We start from the raw sequence: 19,947 nt of genomic DNA, 5'->3' as shown, positions 1-19,947 counted from the left end.
ACCATCAACGTGTTTTGTGAACAAAGAATGTCCCCTTAGAATGTCATTAAAAAAATGTCATTAAAAAAATGACATTCATACTGCGTGATACAAATCAATGAATGCTTCATTGTTATGCAGTAGCAGAAAATCTGTGCAATGATTTTCATCTCAATGATGTGGGAAAGGTAGGCCACATTTAATAGCTGCCCGTGCATGGGCAGCGGGTGCTATCTAAAGAGTTTGCTTCGGCATCGTGTGCCCAACACCAAAATTCAAAGACATCCCACGTAGCCTACACAGGCTCTTGGGGCAAGTACTGTTAGCGAACGCCCATGAAGGTCGGCACGGCGTGCAAGGGGGTTGTTGGTGTAAGCCACTGCACCAGGACCAGTTCAGATAATCACCACTCATGTGGCTGTTTCCTAGCGCCACTAACCACTACACCACCGCTCCACATTCTCCAAGTCCCGACCTTTGAATGACCTTTCATAGATACCAGTTGGCCACACCTTATGCACTTACTAATGACAATTTGGTAAATGTGGAATTTGTCATTCTCATTGTGCAGGGCTATCGCGAAGGCGCTATGTTTCACAGATTGGAAGGGAGGAGAGGGGGGGCAATGCAGCTGTGAGGTTTTATCCAAGACAGGAATTTGCGAGGAACTTTTCAACTTTGGACCGTGACGCCGGCAACATTTTGGTGCGTCACCTTTTCCGACGAACGTCACCGGGACCTTTAACATCTACTTTGAAGCAGACAATGAATACTCGTGCTCAGAGCACCCGCAGTGTTAACCAGGGGCGGCTGTTGGGTTCGAACCTTGAAACCTCTGCAAACGACGTTGCGGATACGCTATCGGCTCAGCCATGTCACCCGCAAAAAAAATTTACTTGACAACAAAGACATAAAAAACACACTTTTAGTTAAGTAGCACTTGGCAGGGTTACGTGTGTTTATTTAGAGACCAACTTGCCATTGCATCAGACTTCAGAGTTCTACAAACACGGCTATTTAAAAACCACAGTGTAAAGAACACGAATGCTGATCCTTGCCCACATGGCTCTGCCTGCCTGCCTGCTGGCCCAAGTTGAACCAAGGTGAGGCTGACAGACACTCTTACAGACAGACACTCTTACAGACAGACACTCAGACAGACACTCTTACAGACAGACACTCAGACAGACAGACACTCTTACAGACACACTTAAAGACAGACACTCTTACAGACAGACAATCTTACAGACAGACACTCTTACAGACAGAAACTCAGACACTCTTACAGACAGACACTTACAGACAGACACGCTTACAGATATACACTTACAGATAGACACCCTTACAGATGCACTCTTATGGCTCCGTTTTATTTTGTTCTGATGTCCCTGTGGCATTTGGGACAAAACAGCAACATCCCACATCTAGATTTACGCGACAATTTTTAAAAGAGAAAATCACTGCAACTGAAAATTAAACTATTTAAGGCATAACAGTATAGCACCGTAGCCACGCTTCACACAAAGAGAAAGATCCACTTGAAGCTCTTTTCAGGCTGCTGCAGCCAATGCTGTCTGTTGAGCACCTATGAAGGCCGGCACAGCACATGATGTAGCGGCACGAACAACGCCACACCCGACCACCTTTGTCTGCCAAGATAATGAAGGCTCAATCAACTTAGGGGAGGCCCAGGACTGGTTAACGTATTCACCGCCAATGTTTGCCATGGCCTGGAATCAAACTCCAGTTGCCGGTTTTGTAGTGTGGTGGGATAACCACGATGTTACCACTGTCCACATATGAAAGACAAAGATCCCCCGTATAAACTGTTGGGGCAAGTGCTGTTAGCGAGCACCGATGAAGGCCAGCATAGCACACGAGGGGGTGGGTGGCCAGCACAACGCCTTGCCACCTTTGTCTCCCTAGTGGTGATGTTTACACATCGCACCAGGTACTCATTTGAGGCCGAGTCAACCTTGGGGAGGCCCAAGACCAGTTCAAACATTCGCCACTGTTATTGGTCGTGAGCGGGAATTGAACGCGGATCACCAGATTCATGGTGAAGTGCGCGAACCACCACGCTACCGCTCCCCGCACACGCGCGCGCTTGCATGCACAGACATGCGCACGCGCAGACACATGCACCCACACATTCCCAACAGGCTTGTAACTCCCTTGAAGCCGCAGTCTGCAGACAGCACACGTCACACATGCAGCAACAGTCATTGCACATGGCCCGACTGATAACATCTCCAGCGGCAGGCTGTCTCAGTCCACCATCTAACACGGGTGCACGCGATCTAACGCAGTGACACACGACGCAACGCAGGAGCATGCAGGGCCGGATTTAGGTGTAGGGGAGGCACACGGGGCATTTGTCCCGCGGCCGACATCTCCAGAGAGGCTGACAGGGGGGAAAAAAAAACTAGGGACTGTGTATGATTATTATTGTTTTAGCATGATGATTATTGTTGCAGTATGACCAATATATGGACTCCACGAGTCCAGCGACCAAGGGGAAGACCTACGAACAGACGGTGGGATTCTGTTACGGCAAATCTTGGAGATCGCGTGTCGACTGTGTGGCAGCTGCGAGCTTTGGCGGAGATCGCTTGCGAGATGTGGTGACATCAACAGTTTTGGGCGTGATGACATCTTTATGAACAATATAAACGATCGCATTTTTTAATGCTGTTTATTAAGTTGTTTTGCATTTCATCCTTCAAGTCTTCCCCCCCCCAACTGGCATAGATTAAGCCTCTCCTATCGTGCTGACAACAAAAAAAAGATGAACACATGGACGCGAGAACACACGCGCAAGGTTGAACACATCATTCTAAGTGATAAGCAAACTAAGTGGGCTTGGGAGGGACACGTCGTTAGAAGGGATGATGACCGAAGGTCAACAACATTCATGGAGCTTGCATCTCGGTCATGGAACACATCCGAGAGAACGTCCACTCGTGTAGTTGGAGCGATTTAAAAGCTCGCGTGCGCGGACGCAAGGTGGATTGCCGCATCGAGGGACCACGAGGGACCACGAGGGACCACGAGGGACCACGAGGGACCACGAGGGACGTGTGTACGTCTCACTTCTTTCGCACCGTGCGTAACCGTGCCGACTTTTGGCGAAGCCGTCGACCAGCAGTGGGATCGATGACGTCCGGTGATAACGATGGTGCTCACAAGGAACTAGCTAAGGATAGAGCGAGGGACTCTTCGCGTTCTGCTCCGGCGTCCCCCAGGGGGAACAGACATCCTAAATCCGGCAGTGAGTGCGCGCGCGCGCGCCGAGGAGGAAAAACTCCGCTCGGGGAATTCCATGCGCCCGACCTACAAGGGGGGTTTCCAATCCCCTCCGCCGGTGGGGGTGGGAGCGGGGGGGGGGGGGGGGGGGGTTGGCTACTCGCAGGGGTCACTGCACGCGTGGCCGCAAGTGGTCTGGCAGCACTTCTGATCGTCGCTGCAGTCCCCGTCGTGCTCGCAGTACTCGGCGCACATCCCCGTCGTCTTGGGCTGGGGGCACTTCCCGGGCTTCACTGAAGAGGAAGAAGAAAAATGATCATAAAGAACAATATTTCATATTTTACCAGGTGTAAGGCCCAACTGAGCTATACAGATATTTTTCAGAAGCGACCTGCCCACAAATTGTAGCGCAACGAAGTGGCTTGTCACGTGGGCATTTAGAGCAGCCAAATATTCTGAACGCGCGCCGATTCGAAATGTGGAGGGGAAAACCGGAGGGGCCCGGAGAAAAATCCACACGACCACGGGGAGAGGCGAACACGCAAACTCCGAATATGCAAGCGTCGGTGGTCGGGATCGAACCCACGACCTCATGCATACCGGGCGAGGTTAGTTAACATCTCGCTAAAGGGCCGCCACCGCACACTGTCACCACACCCGCCACGTAACAATTGTCCACTTTATTTAGAATTGCATCCATAATAATAATAGTAATAGCTGTCCCATGTGTTTTTGCGGTGTAACGCGGGTTGCTCCGCGCGATGTCCGACGTTTTGCTCCACGTGCCGGGGAGCTCATTTGAACAGTGGCAGCCAAAAGTGGGGGGTGATAGCGAAGAGGATGTCCACCGCGGACATGGAGTGATGAAATCATGGGGCCAGTTTGACCATACTTCACCACGCCAATCAATAGGGGTTTGGTGAAGTGGTCCCAGGACCAGTTAAGATACCACTCGCCACGACCGGGAACTGAACTCAACTCAATGGTTTCATAGAGCAGCGGTCTAAAAATGTACGCCTCCACGCCACTCAAATGTTGTTCTGGTAGAGTATTAACAGTAGTAGTTAAATGATGCACCGACTCATATCTATTACAGTATTAAGCTCATGATATGTGACTGAATCACATGTTTGAGAATTGGTGTTTTTCCATTTGTACATGTTGCAGGTAGTGGGTTCATGTTACCACTGCAGCCACGACAGCGGGCTACCATTCTCAAGTACTAATAAAAAAATCAATTCTGAAATTTAATATTGATCCTGGATTGTGAAAATTCTCTGTAAAGTTCCAGCTAGGTGTGGATCGTTCCACCGCTGATAATTAAAACAAATTCCTCCAAACAAATGAAGGGCGTGTGAGTTGCAACTGAGATTCCCCTCCGGGAAGGTTGTGTTGTAATTGTCAACAATATTTGTGTTTAACCAATGCTGACAGCACAAACCAAAAATAAGACATTTCATTCCAGCGGCACGGACCGTGCATGGAAAAATTACCGCACTAAAAGACCCGGAGGTGGCATTCCTCCAATGGGCAGTCTCAGAACATTAATTAGCGGCCGAGCTTCTGGTGCGGACGCCACACTGAGTTATTCAAGCGCTGGGGCCAACGGGCTGCCAGATGCAATTTGGCGCGTGGCACGGCCACGAATTCTCTAGCCCATCGTGGAGCATAATCAGCAAACTGGTGGGGGGAAATGGTTCTTTTTATATACATTCTCTCCATTAGCCGCTTGAACATCCTTCCCTGCTCACGTCAACCAAAACCACCGCAAAGCGGCAGCTTCGCAGATCACAAAGGCGGCTATTGTCAGCGCAACGTGCGTGGGCGAGCGGGCGGGCGGGCGGGCGGGCGGGGCGCTGGCACCGCGTTTAGAAATAGCACCTGTTGTTGCCCGGCGCGTGCCGTGCCGCTGCTGCACCCCGTGCGTGGATTTCGCAGTAGCGGCAGGGTTCGGTATCGAGCTCACCCGCCACCCGCCACCCGCCACCCACCCCAAACTGGTCGTGTCCGAGGTCGGCCGCTACTTTTTTTATTTGGTATTCTTTGTCTTTTTCTTTTTTTACTTTTACCCAAGCTCTAGAGACCAACAACCTCGAGGGGTGGGCTCTGGTGACTCCCTCTGTTGGAGGCCCCTTTCGCCAGCAGTGGCACCAGCGGGAAATTGCAGGGCTGCACCCTTTACAGAATGTTATCCCAACTTTTGCTGTCAAGTTGCCCCGTCTCGCAGACGAATTGCAACCCGCGTCCCCCACGGTCACGGGCCGGAGGGGGCCAGATGAGGGTATTTGGACAGAGGTCCCGTTGTCATTGCTGGTCGCAATGGCCAATGCCAACCACGATACATCACTGCCGCGAGGATTTAACAACACGCAGAGATTAAAATCTGTAAAAGTGGAGGAAACCCATCAAAACAGAATAATAAGTGCAGAATGGAAAAAACAAACAGAAAAGATTTAACAACACACGAACATGGGGAGCATTGCATGTGCAAAATATCTCCGCATATCCAGAACACCAGCTCAAATGAACTGAACGTCTGGCCAATTGCCGTTTATAACCACGGACTCAGAGAGTTGGGGAAATGTTGCCATCCCAAAAGACACTGCTGCTTGTTGGGATAGCCACATTTTCTCAACTCGTTGAGATGGCCACAAATTCAGTTATTTTGAGCCTGTGAGCTGGATAAGGCTGTTCAATGGCTCTCCTAGTGACGTTAAAGTTCCACAACCTACAACACCCAGCAAGCACTGCTGGTCACCCATCCAAGTTTAAACTCGGCTCAACCCCGTTCCCCTTCTGATATACGATGACATCAGGTGAATTCAGGGTGGCTTGGTCTCAAGCAGCCGGTCTCTCACCAGCATTTCTCACCGTAAGTAGTGACACCCAGGAGGAGGTCTCATTCCCATTGATGGGGGGGGGGGGGGGGGGGGGTTGGGGAAATGTGGCGTTCCCAAGCCTGCATTTGTTTTCCCCGCAGCCACCGTTGAGACCGGCTCACCGGCCAATGGACGTTAGGGGGCAGCCTTACTTACCCGAGTGGGCCTTCATGCACTCGTGACCACAGCCATTGCTGCAGCACTTCTCATCACCGGGGCACTCCACATCATCCGTGCAGTACTCGGCGCACATGCCCATTCCGTGGCGCACCGGGCACACGCCAAACTTCACTGCGGCGACAACACAGGACACACAACATGCGGCCGTGAAGCCTCGCAACACGAACAGCAAGGGGCTTTCCTCGAGGCGCCCCAGTGGCGAGATGTTATCTCCCTCGCCGGGTAGGAAGGAGGTGACCGGTTCGAACCCCTACGCCTGTATATATTTGGAGTTTGCGTGTCTCTCTCTCTCTCTCCGTGGTTATGTGGATTTTGCTCCAGGTCCCTCGGTTTTGACCCTCCACATTAAAGAGACATGCGTGTTTGGATTACTTGGCTACTATGAATTCCCACTTCGATGAGCCGTCATGCGTGGCTAGGTCACCTTTAATAAGGCGCTAATGCAGCTCAGTGGGTTGTACCCAATTGATAAGATATCCTTCAGTTTAGTCCCTCGCTCTGTGCTCGTGTGTTTGAGAGTCGCGCCACGTGCTGCTCTCCATAAAGTCTGCCGTTGTCGTGTCCACGCGCGAGAAAACGATCGTCATGAGCTCAAATCGCTCTCCGGATTTCAATTCCTGGATTCAGCACAACTGTGAAAAAAAAAACCTACGCTGGAGTGAGGGAGCTTCGTTTGATTCGTCCAAGGGGAGGTCAATGTTTTGGACGAGGGGACGGGGGGGGGGAGGGTAGAGAGGTGCAACAAGGTAAAGATGTTACTTGGTTTTTTTTGTTTTTTAAACCCCTTCTCAGCCACATTTGAACTCCACAATGATCTCCTTGGCTCACGCACGCCTGTCGTAATAACGATGACACAGCCTACCGCCTATTTGCCTGCAGCATCGTTCGGCCCCCGTGATGGTCAATGACAATTGTAATTAGGTGAGAATGTGTACCCATTAAAAAGGGATGTCGATGGCGGTGTTTTCTTCTTTCCCCCGTTCCATGTCACGTTCCAGGTCATACCAATCAATTTTGTTCCTTTAGACGGTCTCATCATAAACAAGCTGCTGGCCCTAACAAGGCACGCTACATAAAGATTGTTGTTAATAGGTTTCGTTTTTGTTTCACGCTGGTGAAAATAACGCACATAAACGTGCACGATATTATCCACCTTATCACCGTGTATTTTTTTGTGCGTGTGTGTGCAGGCAGGTCAAAGGTTCGCCGTGATAGAGGCCAATTAGCGCCTTTCGGACATCACCCTGTTACCCACGAAGAGGATGACACACACCCAGCCGCCACGACCAAATCAACGTGCCCGACCTTCGGATGTCGGAAAGCTAAGCAGGTTTGATTGAGCCTGCTTAGTACTTTGATTGTAGACTGCCTGGGAATACGAAGTGCTGCGGGCTCGGGTAGCGAGGTGGCCGGGAAACAACTGCACGGTCAAAGGGATTCTTGAATCTATGTACGCAGACATTTGAGTGTTACCACCTCCTCGTACGCATGGTGAATTTTCTCTCGGTATTACAGTTTCTTAAAACATGCCATACACCTATTACTGGAATTGGGCAAAGCATTCCAATGTATCAGGGCCACCCCGAAAAAAATTCTTAAGACTCAGGATTTCCTGGCTTAAAGAGAATTATTATAAGGGCTTTTTTCACATGGCCGTGACAGCATGCCCGTCAACCTTCGTCTCTCAGTGGCTCAGTGAGCTGGGTCACTGAGATCACAGGGGAGCGCCATGAGAAAGCAGCTGACTCGAGCAGAATGACCCTTACGGCGGCTAGAAGATGGAAACAAAAGGTTGATTAGACTCCATATTGTAGCAATCAAGTGGATGAGTAATAATGTTGCTGATGCGTATGTTTCCGTGGTTGTGCTGCATAGCTCTCCGAGGTGTCTGTCTTTTTTTGTCTTTTTCTATTACTTCTTTCGCACCGTACGTAGCCCAACCGAAGCGCGTACCTACGACGGGGGTGACACACACGGGCCCGCAGTCGAAGACGCAGCACTTGTGCAGTGAAGAAGGACAATCCTGGTCGTTGGCGCAGCCCCTCTGGAACGGCTTCTCGAGCAGCTTCTTGGGGCAACTCTTGTAGCCATCTGTCACAGACGCTCACGCAGAGACCCACGTCGGCCGCCGCACTAGCGGAGTGGCACCAGCGGGGTGCCACAGCCTCCTGCTGGAAAATAATACGACCTGTCTTCCACATACTCCCCCTCCACCCCCACATGCTTCCACTCTGCATCAACGCTGGAGACATTGTCTGTAGTGTTTACTACCCAAGAGGGAGATGCCCTCACGCTCCCCCACGCCCCCGTCTCTCGGAATCACTCACTCCGCCAGTAAAATTATGACCGTTCCCAACAGCTGCCCCCCCCCATACCCCCCCCCCCATCCCCACTTCCCCCACCACCCGGCCCCACAGACTCATTTGGAATTCGCTGTGTGCCCGGTGCCTTCCATCAATTAGAGGCACGTGCACGCCTCATTAGAGCCACCACACCGCCTGCACGTGGGGGCTCTGCGCGATATCGCACCCTGACAGCGTGGATTTCTTCTTTTTGGGGGAGGGGGAGATTTTATGCGCCGATCACAGCTAAAGAGCGTTAAAAATAAAAAAACCCTCCAGGTCTAACAGCGCATCGATTCACAGGTTTTTTTATCTCGCGCCGTGATTCGTTATAACATTGTGGAGGTGGTGGTGGTGGTGGTGATGGTGGTGGTGGTGGTTGTGGTGGTGGTGGTTGTGGTGGTGATGGTGGTGGTGGTGGTGGTTCCATTGCCTCGAATCGTATGCGTATCAGGCATTGAGGCATATCACTGATGGCTGCCCAATAACAACGGGTGCATTCTGATGGGACTAGCAGACTCCACTCAGCTACGCTGATGACATGGAATGGCTTACAACATTAAAAGTACAGTTGTAGCCTGTTGCTTTGTTTTAAAACACCATAGATGAAGACGTGAATATTAATTTAAGGGGTTTTTTTTTCTTTTCGTATATCACGTATTTAACGGGGTCAGTCATGTCACCCCTGCCAGCCACTAGAGGAATTCTCCATTAGCCGCTATGTTAAACGACTCACACCGTGGTGCTCAACTCCGACAATTCATCGTGTTATCGGGGACGAGAGGCGGTGTGAGTGAGTTACCGTCTCTCTTAAAAAGATTTCCCTTGCCCCTCCAACAAAATCTTTATCATCGTTTGGAGTGGAAGACGGCAACTTTCGCGTGGCCCACTACTCTGTTAAAATGAAAAATCACCACTAATGCCATCAACCCGGCGACCTGACATTGATCAACGATCTCCCGGTCTCCAGAGCAACAGCTCAAATCACAGTCAACAGGGCTTGCATTCCCTCACGGAATATTTCCCGTGACTAAGTAGCCCCAGCGATAGCGAGAGGCAACACTGGATCCCAAGTAAACGTGCCAATGCTGCTGGGCCAACATTGGCACGTTGGCCCAGCGTTCCGTATTGGAATTCCAGGCTCGGGGGCAGACGCAGCTGAAATAAAGCAACGGTCATCGCCGTGTGCTGTCCAGGATGCAATGAAAATTTCGGGACGGATAAAAATAAAGAAAACGAATCCCAGTTGACGATCCTTGCCGCAGGTTTCAACAACTTTGGGATAATGAATGGAAAAGCACGCGTGATGAAAATGTGCGAGGAGACAGCGTGACGTACGGCGGTTACAACATATGTAATTACAGTTTTAAAATAACACACCTAACCTTAACCTTAATGGGATTTTTTTTTTACTCAACACGAAGCCTCAACCTTAATTCTATAAGTAGCGGCAGCCAAAACCTCTTATTAACCTTAATGTTTGAGAGTAATGGTATAATGTGTACCATTCAACCGCACACCACTGTTCCGGCTATTAGCTACAATGAGGAAGTTATAACCCATAGCCTGGTCCAACTTAAGTAGTTTTACCAATTACCGGGCAGGCTATTACTGGATAATTGATAACAGAATTGTTTAGTTAGTATTTCAACCGAATAATTAAGACACTGGTGGAGATGATTTTTTTTGTTATGAATTTTAACTGCGTTTCAATTTGCACCCCGGTAATGATTTGTGTTCTCAGACACCATCAATAAATGTAGCATTTCCAACTTCCCGCCTAACCAAACGGAGCGCAACCAGCACGGTGGCATTTTGTTCGAATTCCTTGTGGAAGCCGTGTCAAGCCGTGCAACGCAGAGGGTTATTCTGAAGCCTGGCAAATATTTTTTTGAAAGGGTGGCCGGTCGGTTAGATTTTTTTTTATGTTTTTCTTTCTCAAACCAGGAAAGACACCGAGTCCCGCGATTTTATTTCAGGAGACTCTGCCAAATTTTCGGAGGCGACGTCGCTATGTTTAATTCCATATGCGTGATTTGCAGGTAACTGTTAAGCATTTGGGATATTTGGCCAATACAAATGACATTGAATGTTACAGGCGGTGAGGGGGGGGGGCGGGGTGGCGTTTCTGTGGGAGGAAACCAGAGAACCCAGAGAGAACCCACGCAGCACAGGCGAACATGCAAACTTCACGATGAAAGGCGCCCGAGTCAGGAGTCAAACCCAGGATTTTGCTGCTGTGAGGCACACGTGTTACCACTGCACCACCCCGCCGTGGCGATGTGCAGAGATGGCGAAAGACATGGCGGTAGTATTGCATAGTAGCGTGATAAGAGGTTGCCGACTCAGTACTCTTGATTTAATGAGGGGATGTAAATTTAAACGAGTGAATTGTAATGAATTATAATGTACAGCCCTCTGTCCATTCACTGCTGATTAAAGGCCTCCAACGTGCCGTATGAAACATGGGGCTTGCTTCAGCATACTTCACCATGCTGGTCGGTGTGGTTTAGTGGACAGGGGGTGTTGAGGGTCAATTCTGGTTCAGCTTGCCACTGAAGTTAGCCGTGACCCAGAATCAATGTCTATAAAAGGTAAAAGTGCAAGGTTGCACTTTTACCTTTTTACCCATCTGGGCTGTTATATTCCCCCGCTGCCACTGGAAACCACATTTAATTTCCATACCCGCCGGTGCTCAAATAAAATCTGACCTGCAACACTTTTGGAAGACACCTCATTCAACCAACGTTGCAGTTTTTCCATTTTAAGTCCTCCACCACCACCACCACCACAACCACCACAACCACCAACAAAACAAGCAAGCCAACGCTTCACTCACCAGGGCCGGACACATAGCCGAAGGCTTTCACGTAGCCGACCGCTAGCAGCAGGACCGCGCAGACGGCAAGACGGATCTCCATTATCGTTCGGCCGGACGGGCGGCCGGGCTGGCTGGGTTCGGGCGAGCAGTAGCTTCGGGCGGCAGGGTTGCGGCCGCTGTGGTGTCCGTGGCAGCTGTGGTACAACTTTGTCCCCGCTCGGACGTTGTGTGCCGCCGCTCCAGTATCGCTGACGTTGACGCCTTCCCTATTGGGTTTCAGTGCAGCTGCCCTCTGTTACAAACTGGGGGGGGGGGGGGGGACTTTTACTTTTGTTCGTCTTTTTTTCGGGTTGTTCGTGTGCCCATTAACAGGCCGAAGCATGCGTTGCATTAAACCCAGTGAAAGCAACGCATTGTTGACGACTCGGGAGCGCGGATTTTGATATCCGTTATTCTGGGAAGCAGAAAATATCAAATAGCTTTTCCAGACAGGTTGGCCGTGGTGTCGCTGGCAATCGAGTGGGGGAGGCTCGAACGGGGCAGCAGTAACACGAGTGACAGGGCACCATCACTGAAAGCATAATGGAGGCAGCAATGACCAGCAACTCGGTGACCAGTTAAGATCTGTCGAGTCATGTCCTCATTGTTAAAGTGCACCAAGATAAGTTTTACAAAAAGTCCATCAATAAGTAAGACACCGCCACATTCAGGAACTCAACAACAAAACTCCACATTGTGTAAAGCTGCAACATTATTCTGATTTCACGATCTTTCCTACTTCACCGCTGTTTTGCACCCAATATCGTGTGATGTGATGCGTTATCCTGTGATATCATGTGACGATGCGTGTGATGCATTATCCTAACCTTGTGATTTTTGTGCCGGTAGTAGTGTTGATGCACATTCTTGCCATTCGAAACTTGACCACTGTGTACAATTGTTTTTGGTTGTGTTCACGCTTTTTTTGTAAATCGGGTCCCTATCAAAATGTATTGTCCAATGGGTTGTATCTGTGCCAAAACAAACCAAAAACCATACCAAGCTAAGAAACAACTTACTTTTATCATATTAAATATATGCAGCTACTGAATAGTGACTACATACTGTGCCTGTTTGTGCACTCTGCGCATTCAGCATAATCAGCGTTTATGTCACGGTGTTAAATAGACAAAAATGCAGTCAATTATGCCACGATTTTGTCGGGAATGTTGAGCGTTTCTTAGCCATGTATGCAAATGTTTGGAGGTGTCCAAACACTCACGACCCCCACAGTAGCTGCTGCTCCTTGGTACATTTTTACCGCATACCTGGATACGCAGCTGAACAACCCTGCCATTTCTACAATTAAATACAAGCACGTTGTTTATAATAAATGTTTTTATTAGATTACGTAAGTATAAATGTGTCGTTAACCCGCCACCACCCGACACGGCCAATTAGTCAGGTTTGTTATGTAAACAAAAAACGTGCCAATTAATTACTGCAGCCCACCAGTGTGATGGAAAGTAAATCCACAACATTTACAATTTCAGTACCGTTACGTTTTCGCAGGTAATCAATTACATCGTCGGGCGATTTTGCCAGAATTGTGAATTGTGAACACAACCGGTAGGCTGAAGTAGTAACTCATTGGCATGTTTTGTTTAAGTGACAAACCTTAGTAATTGGCTGTGTCGGGTGGTGGCAGGTTAACGCCACATTATCCTTACACGATCTAACCCAAAAAAACCTTTATCATGAATAACATTGGTCGTGAAAGCCTACGGTGTCAAACAGGCAAATTGTTATTAAATTAAGACTCTGTCCTCCGATCTGCAAAAAAGCAGAGATATGTCTTTCTTGATGTCGCCTTTTATTAATGAGCATGGTTTGTGCATTCACGGCATGCCGTGACACAACACTGCCCTCCGCTGGACTGCGCTACCACTTTCATCTCTGCCAGAAAAAGAACATTCACTCGGAGCATCTGCGACCGTTTACACACATTGTTGACTGGCCACCGGTCAATTGGGAAGATACAAAATAATGTATGCATAGCCATCACGCTCACACAAGCATGCACGTTGCGCAAGGTGGTCCTCCTTTACCAGGAAGTGGGAATTGATACAAAAAGCCAAATTCTGGTCACGATGCTTAAAATGACTCTCCGCTGTGTTTTTGTTGCTGTCGCTGTTGGGTTGTGCCGCACGTTGCCCTCGTATCGTGTCGGTAGTACAACTCGAAAGCACATGGGAGAGCCGTACAGCACAACGACGCAAACCTAGACAGCAGCAAAGCTGAACAAGCAGTGAGCATCCGCAAACATCTTCAAAATGATTGACACCAGTCATGGTAATCTCCCAATATAACTTTATTTTTACATCGTAAAATGATTGTTTCTTTTTGGCGTCAAGTACGCATTCGCTACACGATGCTCATAACTCAGTACAGTCGTAGAATGTAATGTACATTATTTAAAGTGTATTGCAAAGACCATTGCTCTCAAACGCAAACGACGTGCGTCAAAATCACCCACCCAGGAACCTTCAAGATCGTCGACCCCAATTCCGAATGTTTAACCGATGGCGTAAACAGCATGACAACACGAAACCCGGGTTTATAACGTACAGTATTATTATTTCACGATTTACAGCTTTTCTTTGTTTAAGATTTCTAACGGTTACCATTTAACCAGACCACACACACACAGACCGGCCCCCACAGCCACCCCCCCCCCAACCACACCCCCACCACCGCGTTTTCAAGCAGAGTTACAACGGCGGCGGTAACGATAGACGATGATTAGCAGAGCACTGGGGCAGCAAATTCATACATCAGTCATTGAGATCAGGTTGTGTTCGAGAAACATGCGATCCTTTTCTAAAGTTACGGATCAAAGCTAATCCAAATGCATGTCCAAAAAAAAGAGGCTTTACATCAACAATTAAAACGTTGGCATCGAGAGATGAATGGACTGCCGGACGCCCGAGCTGGAGAAGGGGTTGTGGTGGCTGCTCTAAATTGTCAGTCGCTACGAGCCGTTTAAACCTGAGCCACGCTCCGCTGCTCAATAAGCAGCGGCCCACCACCAATGAGAAGAATAAACACAGCAACGTCCAGGATTGAGTGCAACGCGTTTCTGTTGGGTAAAACAAGAGCGGCGGTGACAAACATGGGAGTCGGCAATAAAGGCCACGCAGCACCATGACACCGATTCTGCGACAGTGGCGCTTGCACGGCGCTCCCCCGTCAAGTGGCAAACAGGCACGGGCTCCCCGCGGCCGCGATCCGAAGGGGCGAGAGTTTGGCGGGCGACGGTCGCCGCGGCGTTTCCGCTCGTAGACATCTCGTCGCCCAACATCCGAACAAATCTGATCGCAGCAACCTCCAACCAAAATCGCAGGCCTCGCATCGCGGCCCGATGTCGAGCACTCTCGCCTCGTTTGAAAAGAACGGCGGCCTCAAGTCCCTCGCACGAGTGGGACGTGGAACAGTACGGTGCGGACGGTTGGTGCGATGGGGTGGTGGTGGTGGTCGTGTGGTCTGACGCTATTGGACACAAAGGTTTGATGGCGGTATGATTGTGTAGAGCAGTGGTTCTTAACCTTTACGGCAGCCTCGCACCCTTTTTGGTTCTCAGTCGTAAAACAATGTATAATGTTAATAAATACATAGGGTTTAATTTGTGTTTCGATTTACCTTCTAAAAAAGTCTGGTATGTCCCGCATCTCCAGAACGGGCATCTCACACCATCAGGGGGTGCATGTACCCCAGGTTAAGAACTACTGGTGTAGAGAGATAGTGTGGTGGTGTGTTATGATTGGAGGGGGGGGGGGGATGATGTGGGGTGAAGTGGTATGATGGTGTAGTGAGATGTGTGGAGAGATGTGGTGTGCATAGATGGTGTGAAGTGGTATGATGGTGTGGTGAGATGTGTGGAGAAATGTGGTATGATGGGCATGACGGGCCTCCTGAGTAGACTCAGCCGATCAATTTCAGCTGCACACTGCTGTGGGTTGCAGGAGAGAGAACTCTGTCCCATCATTCAGTTGCCCACCAAGCTACCGAAGTCGGCTCATGGTTCATGCGTTGCAAGCAACGGTTGCCAATTATGGTTGCCCACAAGGATTGCCCTAAAATGCCGCTGCTGGCTCCATGGCCTTTGCATTCACGCGAGTGTCCGCGGTCTTTCAAACGTGCTTAAGTTGGAGAAAGAAAAAAGTTTTCGTTGTTGAAAGGATGAATTAAATTAGAACAGCTTGGACATTTAGTAACTTGGTGATGCATTTACAATGCCGTCACAAAAAAAAAACCTTTCACAAACCGTGTGAAAGTGAAGAGCCATTATTTACGCCCGTCCGTTTTATCAACTTTAAACCTCCCACTCGCACAAAGGAAAGCAATTCATCCGTGTGTCAATAAAAATATATATCTGGCACATTCCATTATGTAGAGTTATAATGACGAAAAGAATGACGAACCAACTCCAGTCTGGATCCACACAACTGTATAATTATATTACTGCCCAAGCTTGCCTATTCATATTTAAGACTCAGCCAGACAAGCAGTGCTGAGAATACATATTCATTGTCTCACACACACACTTGTACCTCGATGTACATTTCAGCATGAGCAGTGTTTACATATTACATATCAAGGAATTTATGAGGACAAAAAAGGTGAAGAAATAACAAATGTATAGCTTCAAAAGCCTTTCATACTTGAGAATCTCATAGAACCTTGTCTCAATAGGGCCATGAGTTAAGCGACATGATTACATGAAAAAATATGAACACATGTAACATTGTGGAAGATACAAATGCTAACCTTCAGCCCATTTTTATCAATCAGGTTATGTGATGGCTAGAGGATGCGGCTCGCAATCAGAAGGTTATCAGTTCAAATTCAGGGTCAACAAGATGCATACTGCTGCTTTCTGGGGAAATCAACAGTGGTTGTATTTTGGAAATAATTTTTAGTTTTTACAAACGCTGACATTCCTGCTTAGTCAGCATTATTTTCACTGCTATGCAAATTACATCATACAAATTTAAAGTGTGTAGAAATGTATATACATGCACACTGTGCACTTCCATGCGTACCTCAAAGTGCACCTAGCCTGGCACAAGTGCCATGGTGACATTACCAACCACTTAGTGACGGACGGTAGTTATTATTCGTCACTAAGTGATGGCAGTTGTTATTATACACGCACAACAATTATAGGCACGTGTATATATAAACTAATTTCTATACACAACATAGACTAATTATAAATGTGTGCGCATGTATAATTACACTCTAATATAAACCCACACACACGCATGTGTGTACGTGGGTATATATGTAATCTTACAAAACAGACACTGAAAATCAATAGGGCCGTGGAACAGGTGGGTTTTATTCCCAGTCAGTACTCTCACCCAGGGGATTTTAATTATTTCCAACCAACTGTCCTCAGTGTCTGCCTGCGCAGGAATCCTAACTTGGACTTGCCACAAATTGTCGTCTCATTGAGTGGAGCCATCGGCAATTCCGGGGGAGAGAGAGAGGAGCGAGGTGTACGTAATGTGCAAACACCAGAAAAAATTGCCATTAGTGCTACCTTTTTTTTTACTAAAAAATAACATCCGTAACCTTCACTATCCATGCGAAATCATATTTAACAAGCTGACAGACCAGTTCATTAACCATTTCACCAATGGCATTATTATAATTTTAGCAACACTCCAATTTATTCAGACAAAAAAACCGTGTTATAATTGGGCTAGCAGCCAGTGCGGGTCAGAGGGCCTGGGAGCCAAAACAACCGCTGGTTTTGCACACCGTCAAATGTTTGGAGTGCCGACGCAGGCTGAAGTTTAATTGTTTTTCACTTTACTTTGGGATATTTGTTTTTGCCGACGTCCAAGCGAGAGGGACATCATATCGCAGACGGCTCCTCGCTGGAAGGGGAGAGCAGCAGTCTGAAGAGAGGAACGCCCACGTGCTGACCGTGGGGCATGCATCTCGTCGGGCAAACTGTTCCCATCCAACTTGCCAACATCCCGCCCCCAAGCTTGCCTTCATCTCCCCCCATTCCAGTGGAATTACAATAATAATAACAACCATAATCATTTAAAGCCCTTTGTCAATCCACTGTTGGCTCAAATGTGCCTGCACCATGTCGTGTGTGAAAGGGGGGATATCTGAACATGGTTCATCAGCGTGGGATGAAGTACAGTATGGTCAAACAGCGGGTCGGTGAAGGGGAGGTCCAGAAATCGTTCAGATCCCACTCACCACCGATATTAATCAAACTCAGGTTGCCAGGTTCATTGCATGGTGCGCCAACCACTGTACTAACACTCCACCCCTCCCTGTGCAATGCCCTCTCCAACGAGGCTCCTTGACAAGCACGCATTCCTGACACTGTTAAGCACGAGGCGCAGCGCTCGCACCACCCTGAAAGACTCTTCCACACCAAACCGCAAGCTGCGCCAAGCTTATACCACGATGCCGCGCGGCTTCGCTGGAGCGCAAAACGGGTGCGCGTGGGCGAGTTTTCTCGATCACAGCGGGTCTCCAAAGCAAGCGCAACTTTTGATTCGGAGATCGTTGAGCGGGACTTTCATTTGTAGCGTGTGTGCGCGTCTGTATTGGGAAATCCATGTGGTCGCGATTACTTGCATCATGATTGACTGCGCATCCCCACAACACACGCTCTCTTGTGTTACTCCCGGCAGACGGGGTCTGCATTGGAAACAGATTGGCCCATCTGATGTTTCCACGCCCATTGCTTTCGCAACCCCGGAATATGACCTTCATGTGGCGCCGGCTGGATTTGCATTACGGACCATGGATCTGTGACCTATTGCGCATGTGACATATTAAACTTAGCGATTTCTTCATTCAGAATCCAGAGATCAGCACAACCATCAAATTACATCGAGCAAGGGGTGCAATTATGCGTCATAGCGCTCAAGTTTCATTCTGACAAACGTACGAGCTTATTATTGGACGTTACAAAGTTTTTCAATCACCCCCACATCAGGTATGAATGTCTACAAAAGATCACCAGCTTTAAATATGCATATTACCCGCGCCTTGGCTCCTTCAGCTGAGCATCAATAACTTAGGAACACAACACTCTCTGCCAGGCCATTGAACATCAGTAAGAACGGCGGGAGTAGCTTTACAAATCTCACGGCTGTCTGTCAAGGCATCAGATTATTTAATTCCGTTACGCCACTTTCTGACACTGCATTAGACTTGTATTTCTTCGCGCACTGACCCATGCAGTCTCGTTCTACTCAAATGTGCACGTGAGAAAAAAAAATAGCCCGAACGACACGAGTTATTATTATGAACATGATGTACAAAAAAAAGGTGTAAGGCTTAAATGATTGCTACAGGATGTCGGTGATCTGATACCCAGCATAAGGGCGATTCAACCGTCATGATATTGTCGAAGTCCAATGGAAATAACCAGAAACACAGAATTGGCATGAGCTTCACACTATCATTTTGCCGCATAATTTGAAAGGGGCTGATACACATCCTCCGCCATTTGGTCCACGAGAGAAAGGACAGAAGGAAAAAGAACAGAACAGGCCATACGGGATTTTCAGCTGCCATGTAAGCGTACGAGCAGCTGCGCACAACAACAAACGAGCAACACTGTGAATCGCATGACGTTGCAATGAACAGTCACTTCAGAGCCAAATTAATCAATCACCCGCCCGCAACCCCAAAATCAAACACGCCTGATAAACAAAGTTCGTGCGCGTTAACACCGCTACCCTGTTTATATTTATAATAAACTCAACTGTGAAATTTACCAGGTTTTTTGCCAACGTTAACGCTGCAATGTTTTGCTGTTGGGTTTTTTCTTTCCCCCTTTTTTTCCAAAAGAGGAACTCGTAACCGCGCAAGGCATTCTCGCAGTTTACACTCAGCTCGGGAGCTTTTACATCGTGTGGAAGAGACTCAGCGCTTCCGCCGCCTTCGCTCTCACCGAGGCGGATGGATCCTTGAGCAAAATAATCACAGCTGGGAAAACACAAGGCGGTCATACACAGCGCTGCGTCAATAAAGGCACGGGTTGAACTACGGCTACAAATTAGACGGTCATAAAAAAAATTATAACTGCCAGGCAGCGACGAAACCGGCTTTTAGGAGGGGAATGTTGGTCCGCAGGGAAAAGCCTAGGTCTTATTTTATGCATGCACAGACACACGATACATTAATTTACGTTCACATTCAACACGAGCAATGTGAATCTATATATTGCATACATAAATTACGCGTTCGGTGCTAATGTGGTTGCGGCTGGTTTTTAACGTGGAAGCAGGAGAAATTCGTTAAATGCTTAAGTTTCGGTCCGATCTTTGTCAACAGTACACATTTTTTTGATTTGCTAGAGCAGTGGTCGAAACATGTGCCTGACACTACCCGAGCTTCCTCTCTCTACCTCTGCCACCCTGGCACCAAAATTGGTCCCCGTACCCTGTTGCCGTGCAGAGGCCGACACTCCCAACCC

General features: G+C 48.4%; 2 protein-coding genes across 3 annotated transcripts in view; both read right to left on the bottom strand.

The window, feature by feature from the left end:
- Window positions 1–923: 923 nt before the first annotated feature.
- Window positions 924–11,715, bottom strand: LOC116952106 (uncharacterized). The gene is made up of 4 exons (XM_032971159.2): window positions 11,466–11,715; window positions 8,238–8,375; window positions 6,261–6,395; window positions 924–3,518 (listed from the first exon to the last, which is right to left on the bottom strand). Exons 1-4 carry the CDS (start codon window positions 11,545–11,547, stop codon window positions 3,382–3,384), a joined length of 492 nt encoding a protein of 163 aa, XP_032827050.1. The 5' UTR covers window positions 11,548–11,715; the 3' UTR covers window positions 924–3,381.
- Window positions 11,716–13,779: 2,064 nt separating this feature from the next.
- MROH1 (maestro heat like repeat family member 1) overlaps window positions 13,780–19,947 on the bottom strand; it is a 65,281-nt gene continuing 59,113 nt past the window's right edge. For both annotated transcript variants that reach the window (XM_032971154.2, XM_032971155.2), the window contains one exon: window positions 13,780–19,457. In XM_032971154.2, the coding sequence (XP_032827045.1) occupies window positions 19,375–19,457 (83 nt within the window). In that variant the 3' untranslated portion in view covers window positions 13,780–19,374. The remainder of the gene's footprint in view (window positions 19,458–19,947) is intronic.

The sequence above is a fragment of the Petromyzon marinus genome, chromosome 45, assembly GCF_048934315.1.
Source record: "Petromyzon marinus isolate PM22_M1 ecotype Great Lakes invasive population chromosome 45, UKy_Petmar_22M1.pri1.0, whole genome shotgun sequence".
Taxonomy (NCBI): domain Eukaryota; kingdom Metazoa; phylum Chordata; class Hyperoartia; order Petromyzontiformes; family Petromyzontidae; genus Petromyzon; species Petromyzon marinus.
This window is presented reverse-complemented; position numbering and strand designations above follow the sequence as displayed.

Bases quoted from the DNA above. Each gene is read 5' to 3' on its own strand.
- LOC116952106 (XM_032971159.2), bottom strand. From the start codon at position 11,547: ATGGAGATCCGTCTTGCCGTCTGCGCGGTCCTGCTGCTAGCGGTCGGC. The intron at 6,396-8,237 runs GTACGCGCTTCG...TTGTCGCCGCAG, and splicing joins GTGTGTCACCCCCGTCGTAG to TGAAGTTTGGCGTGTGCCCG. The intron at 3,519-6,260 runs GTAAGTAAGGCT...CTTCCTCTTCAG, and splicing joins GTGCATGAAGGCCCACTCGG to TGAAGCCCGGGAAGTGCCCC.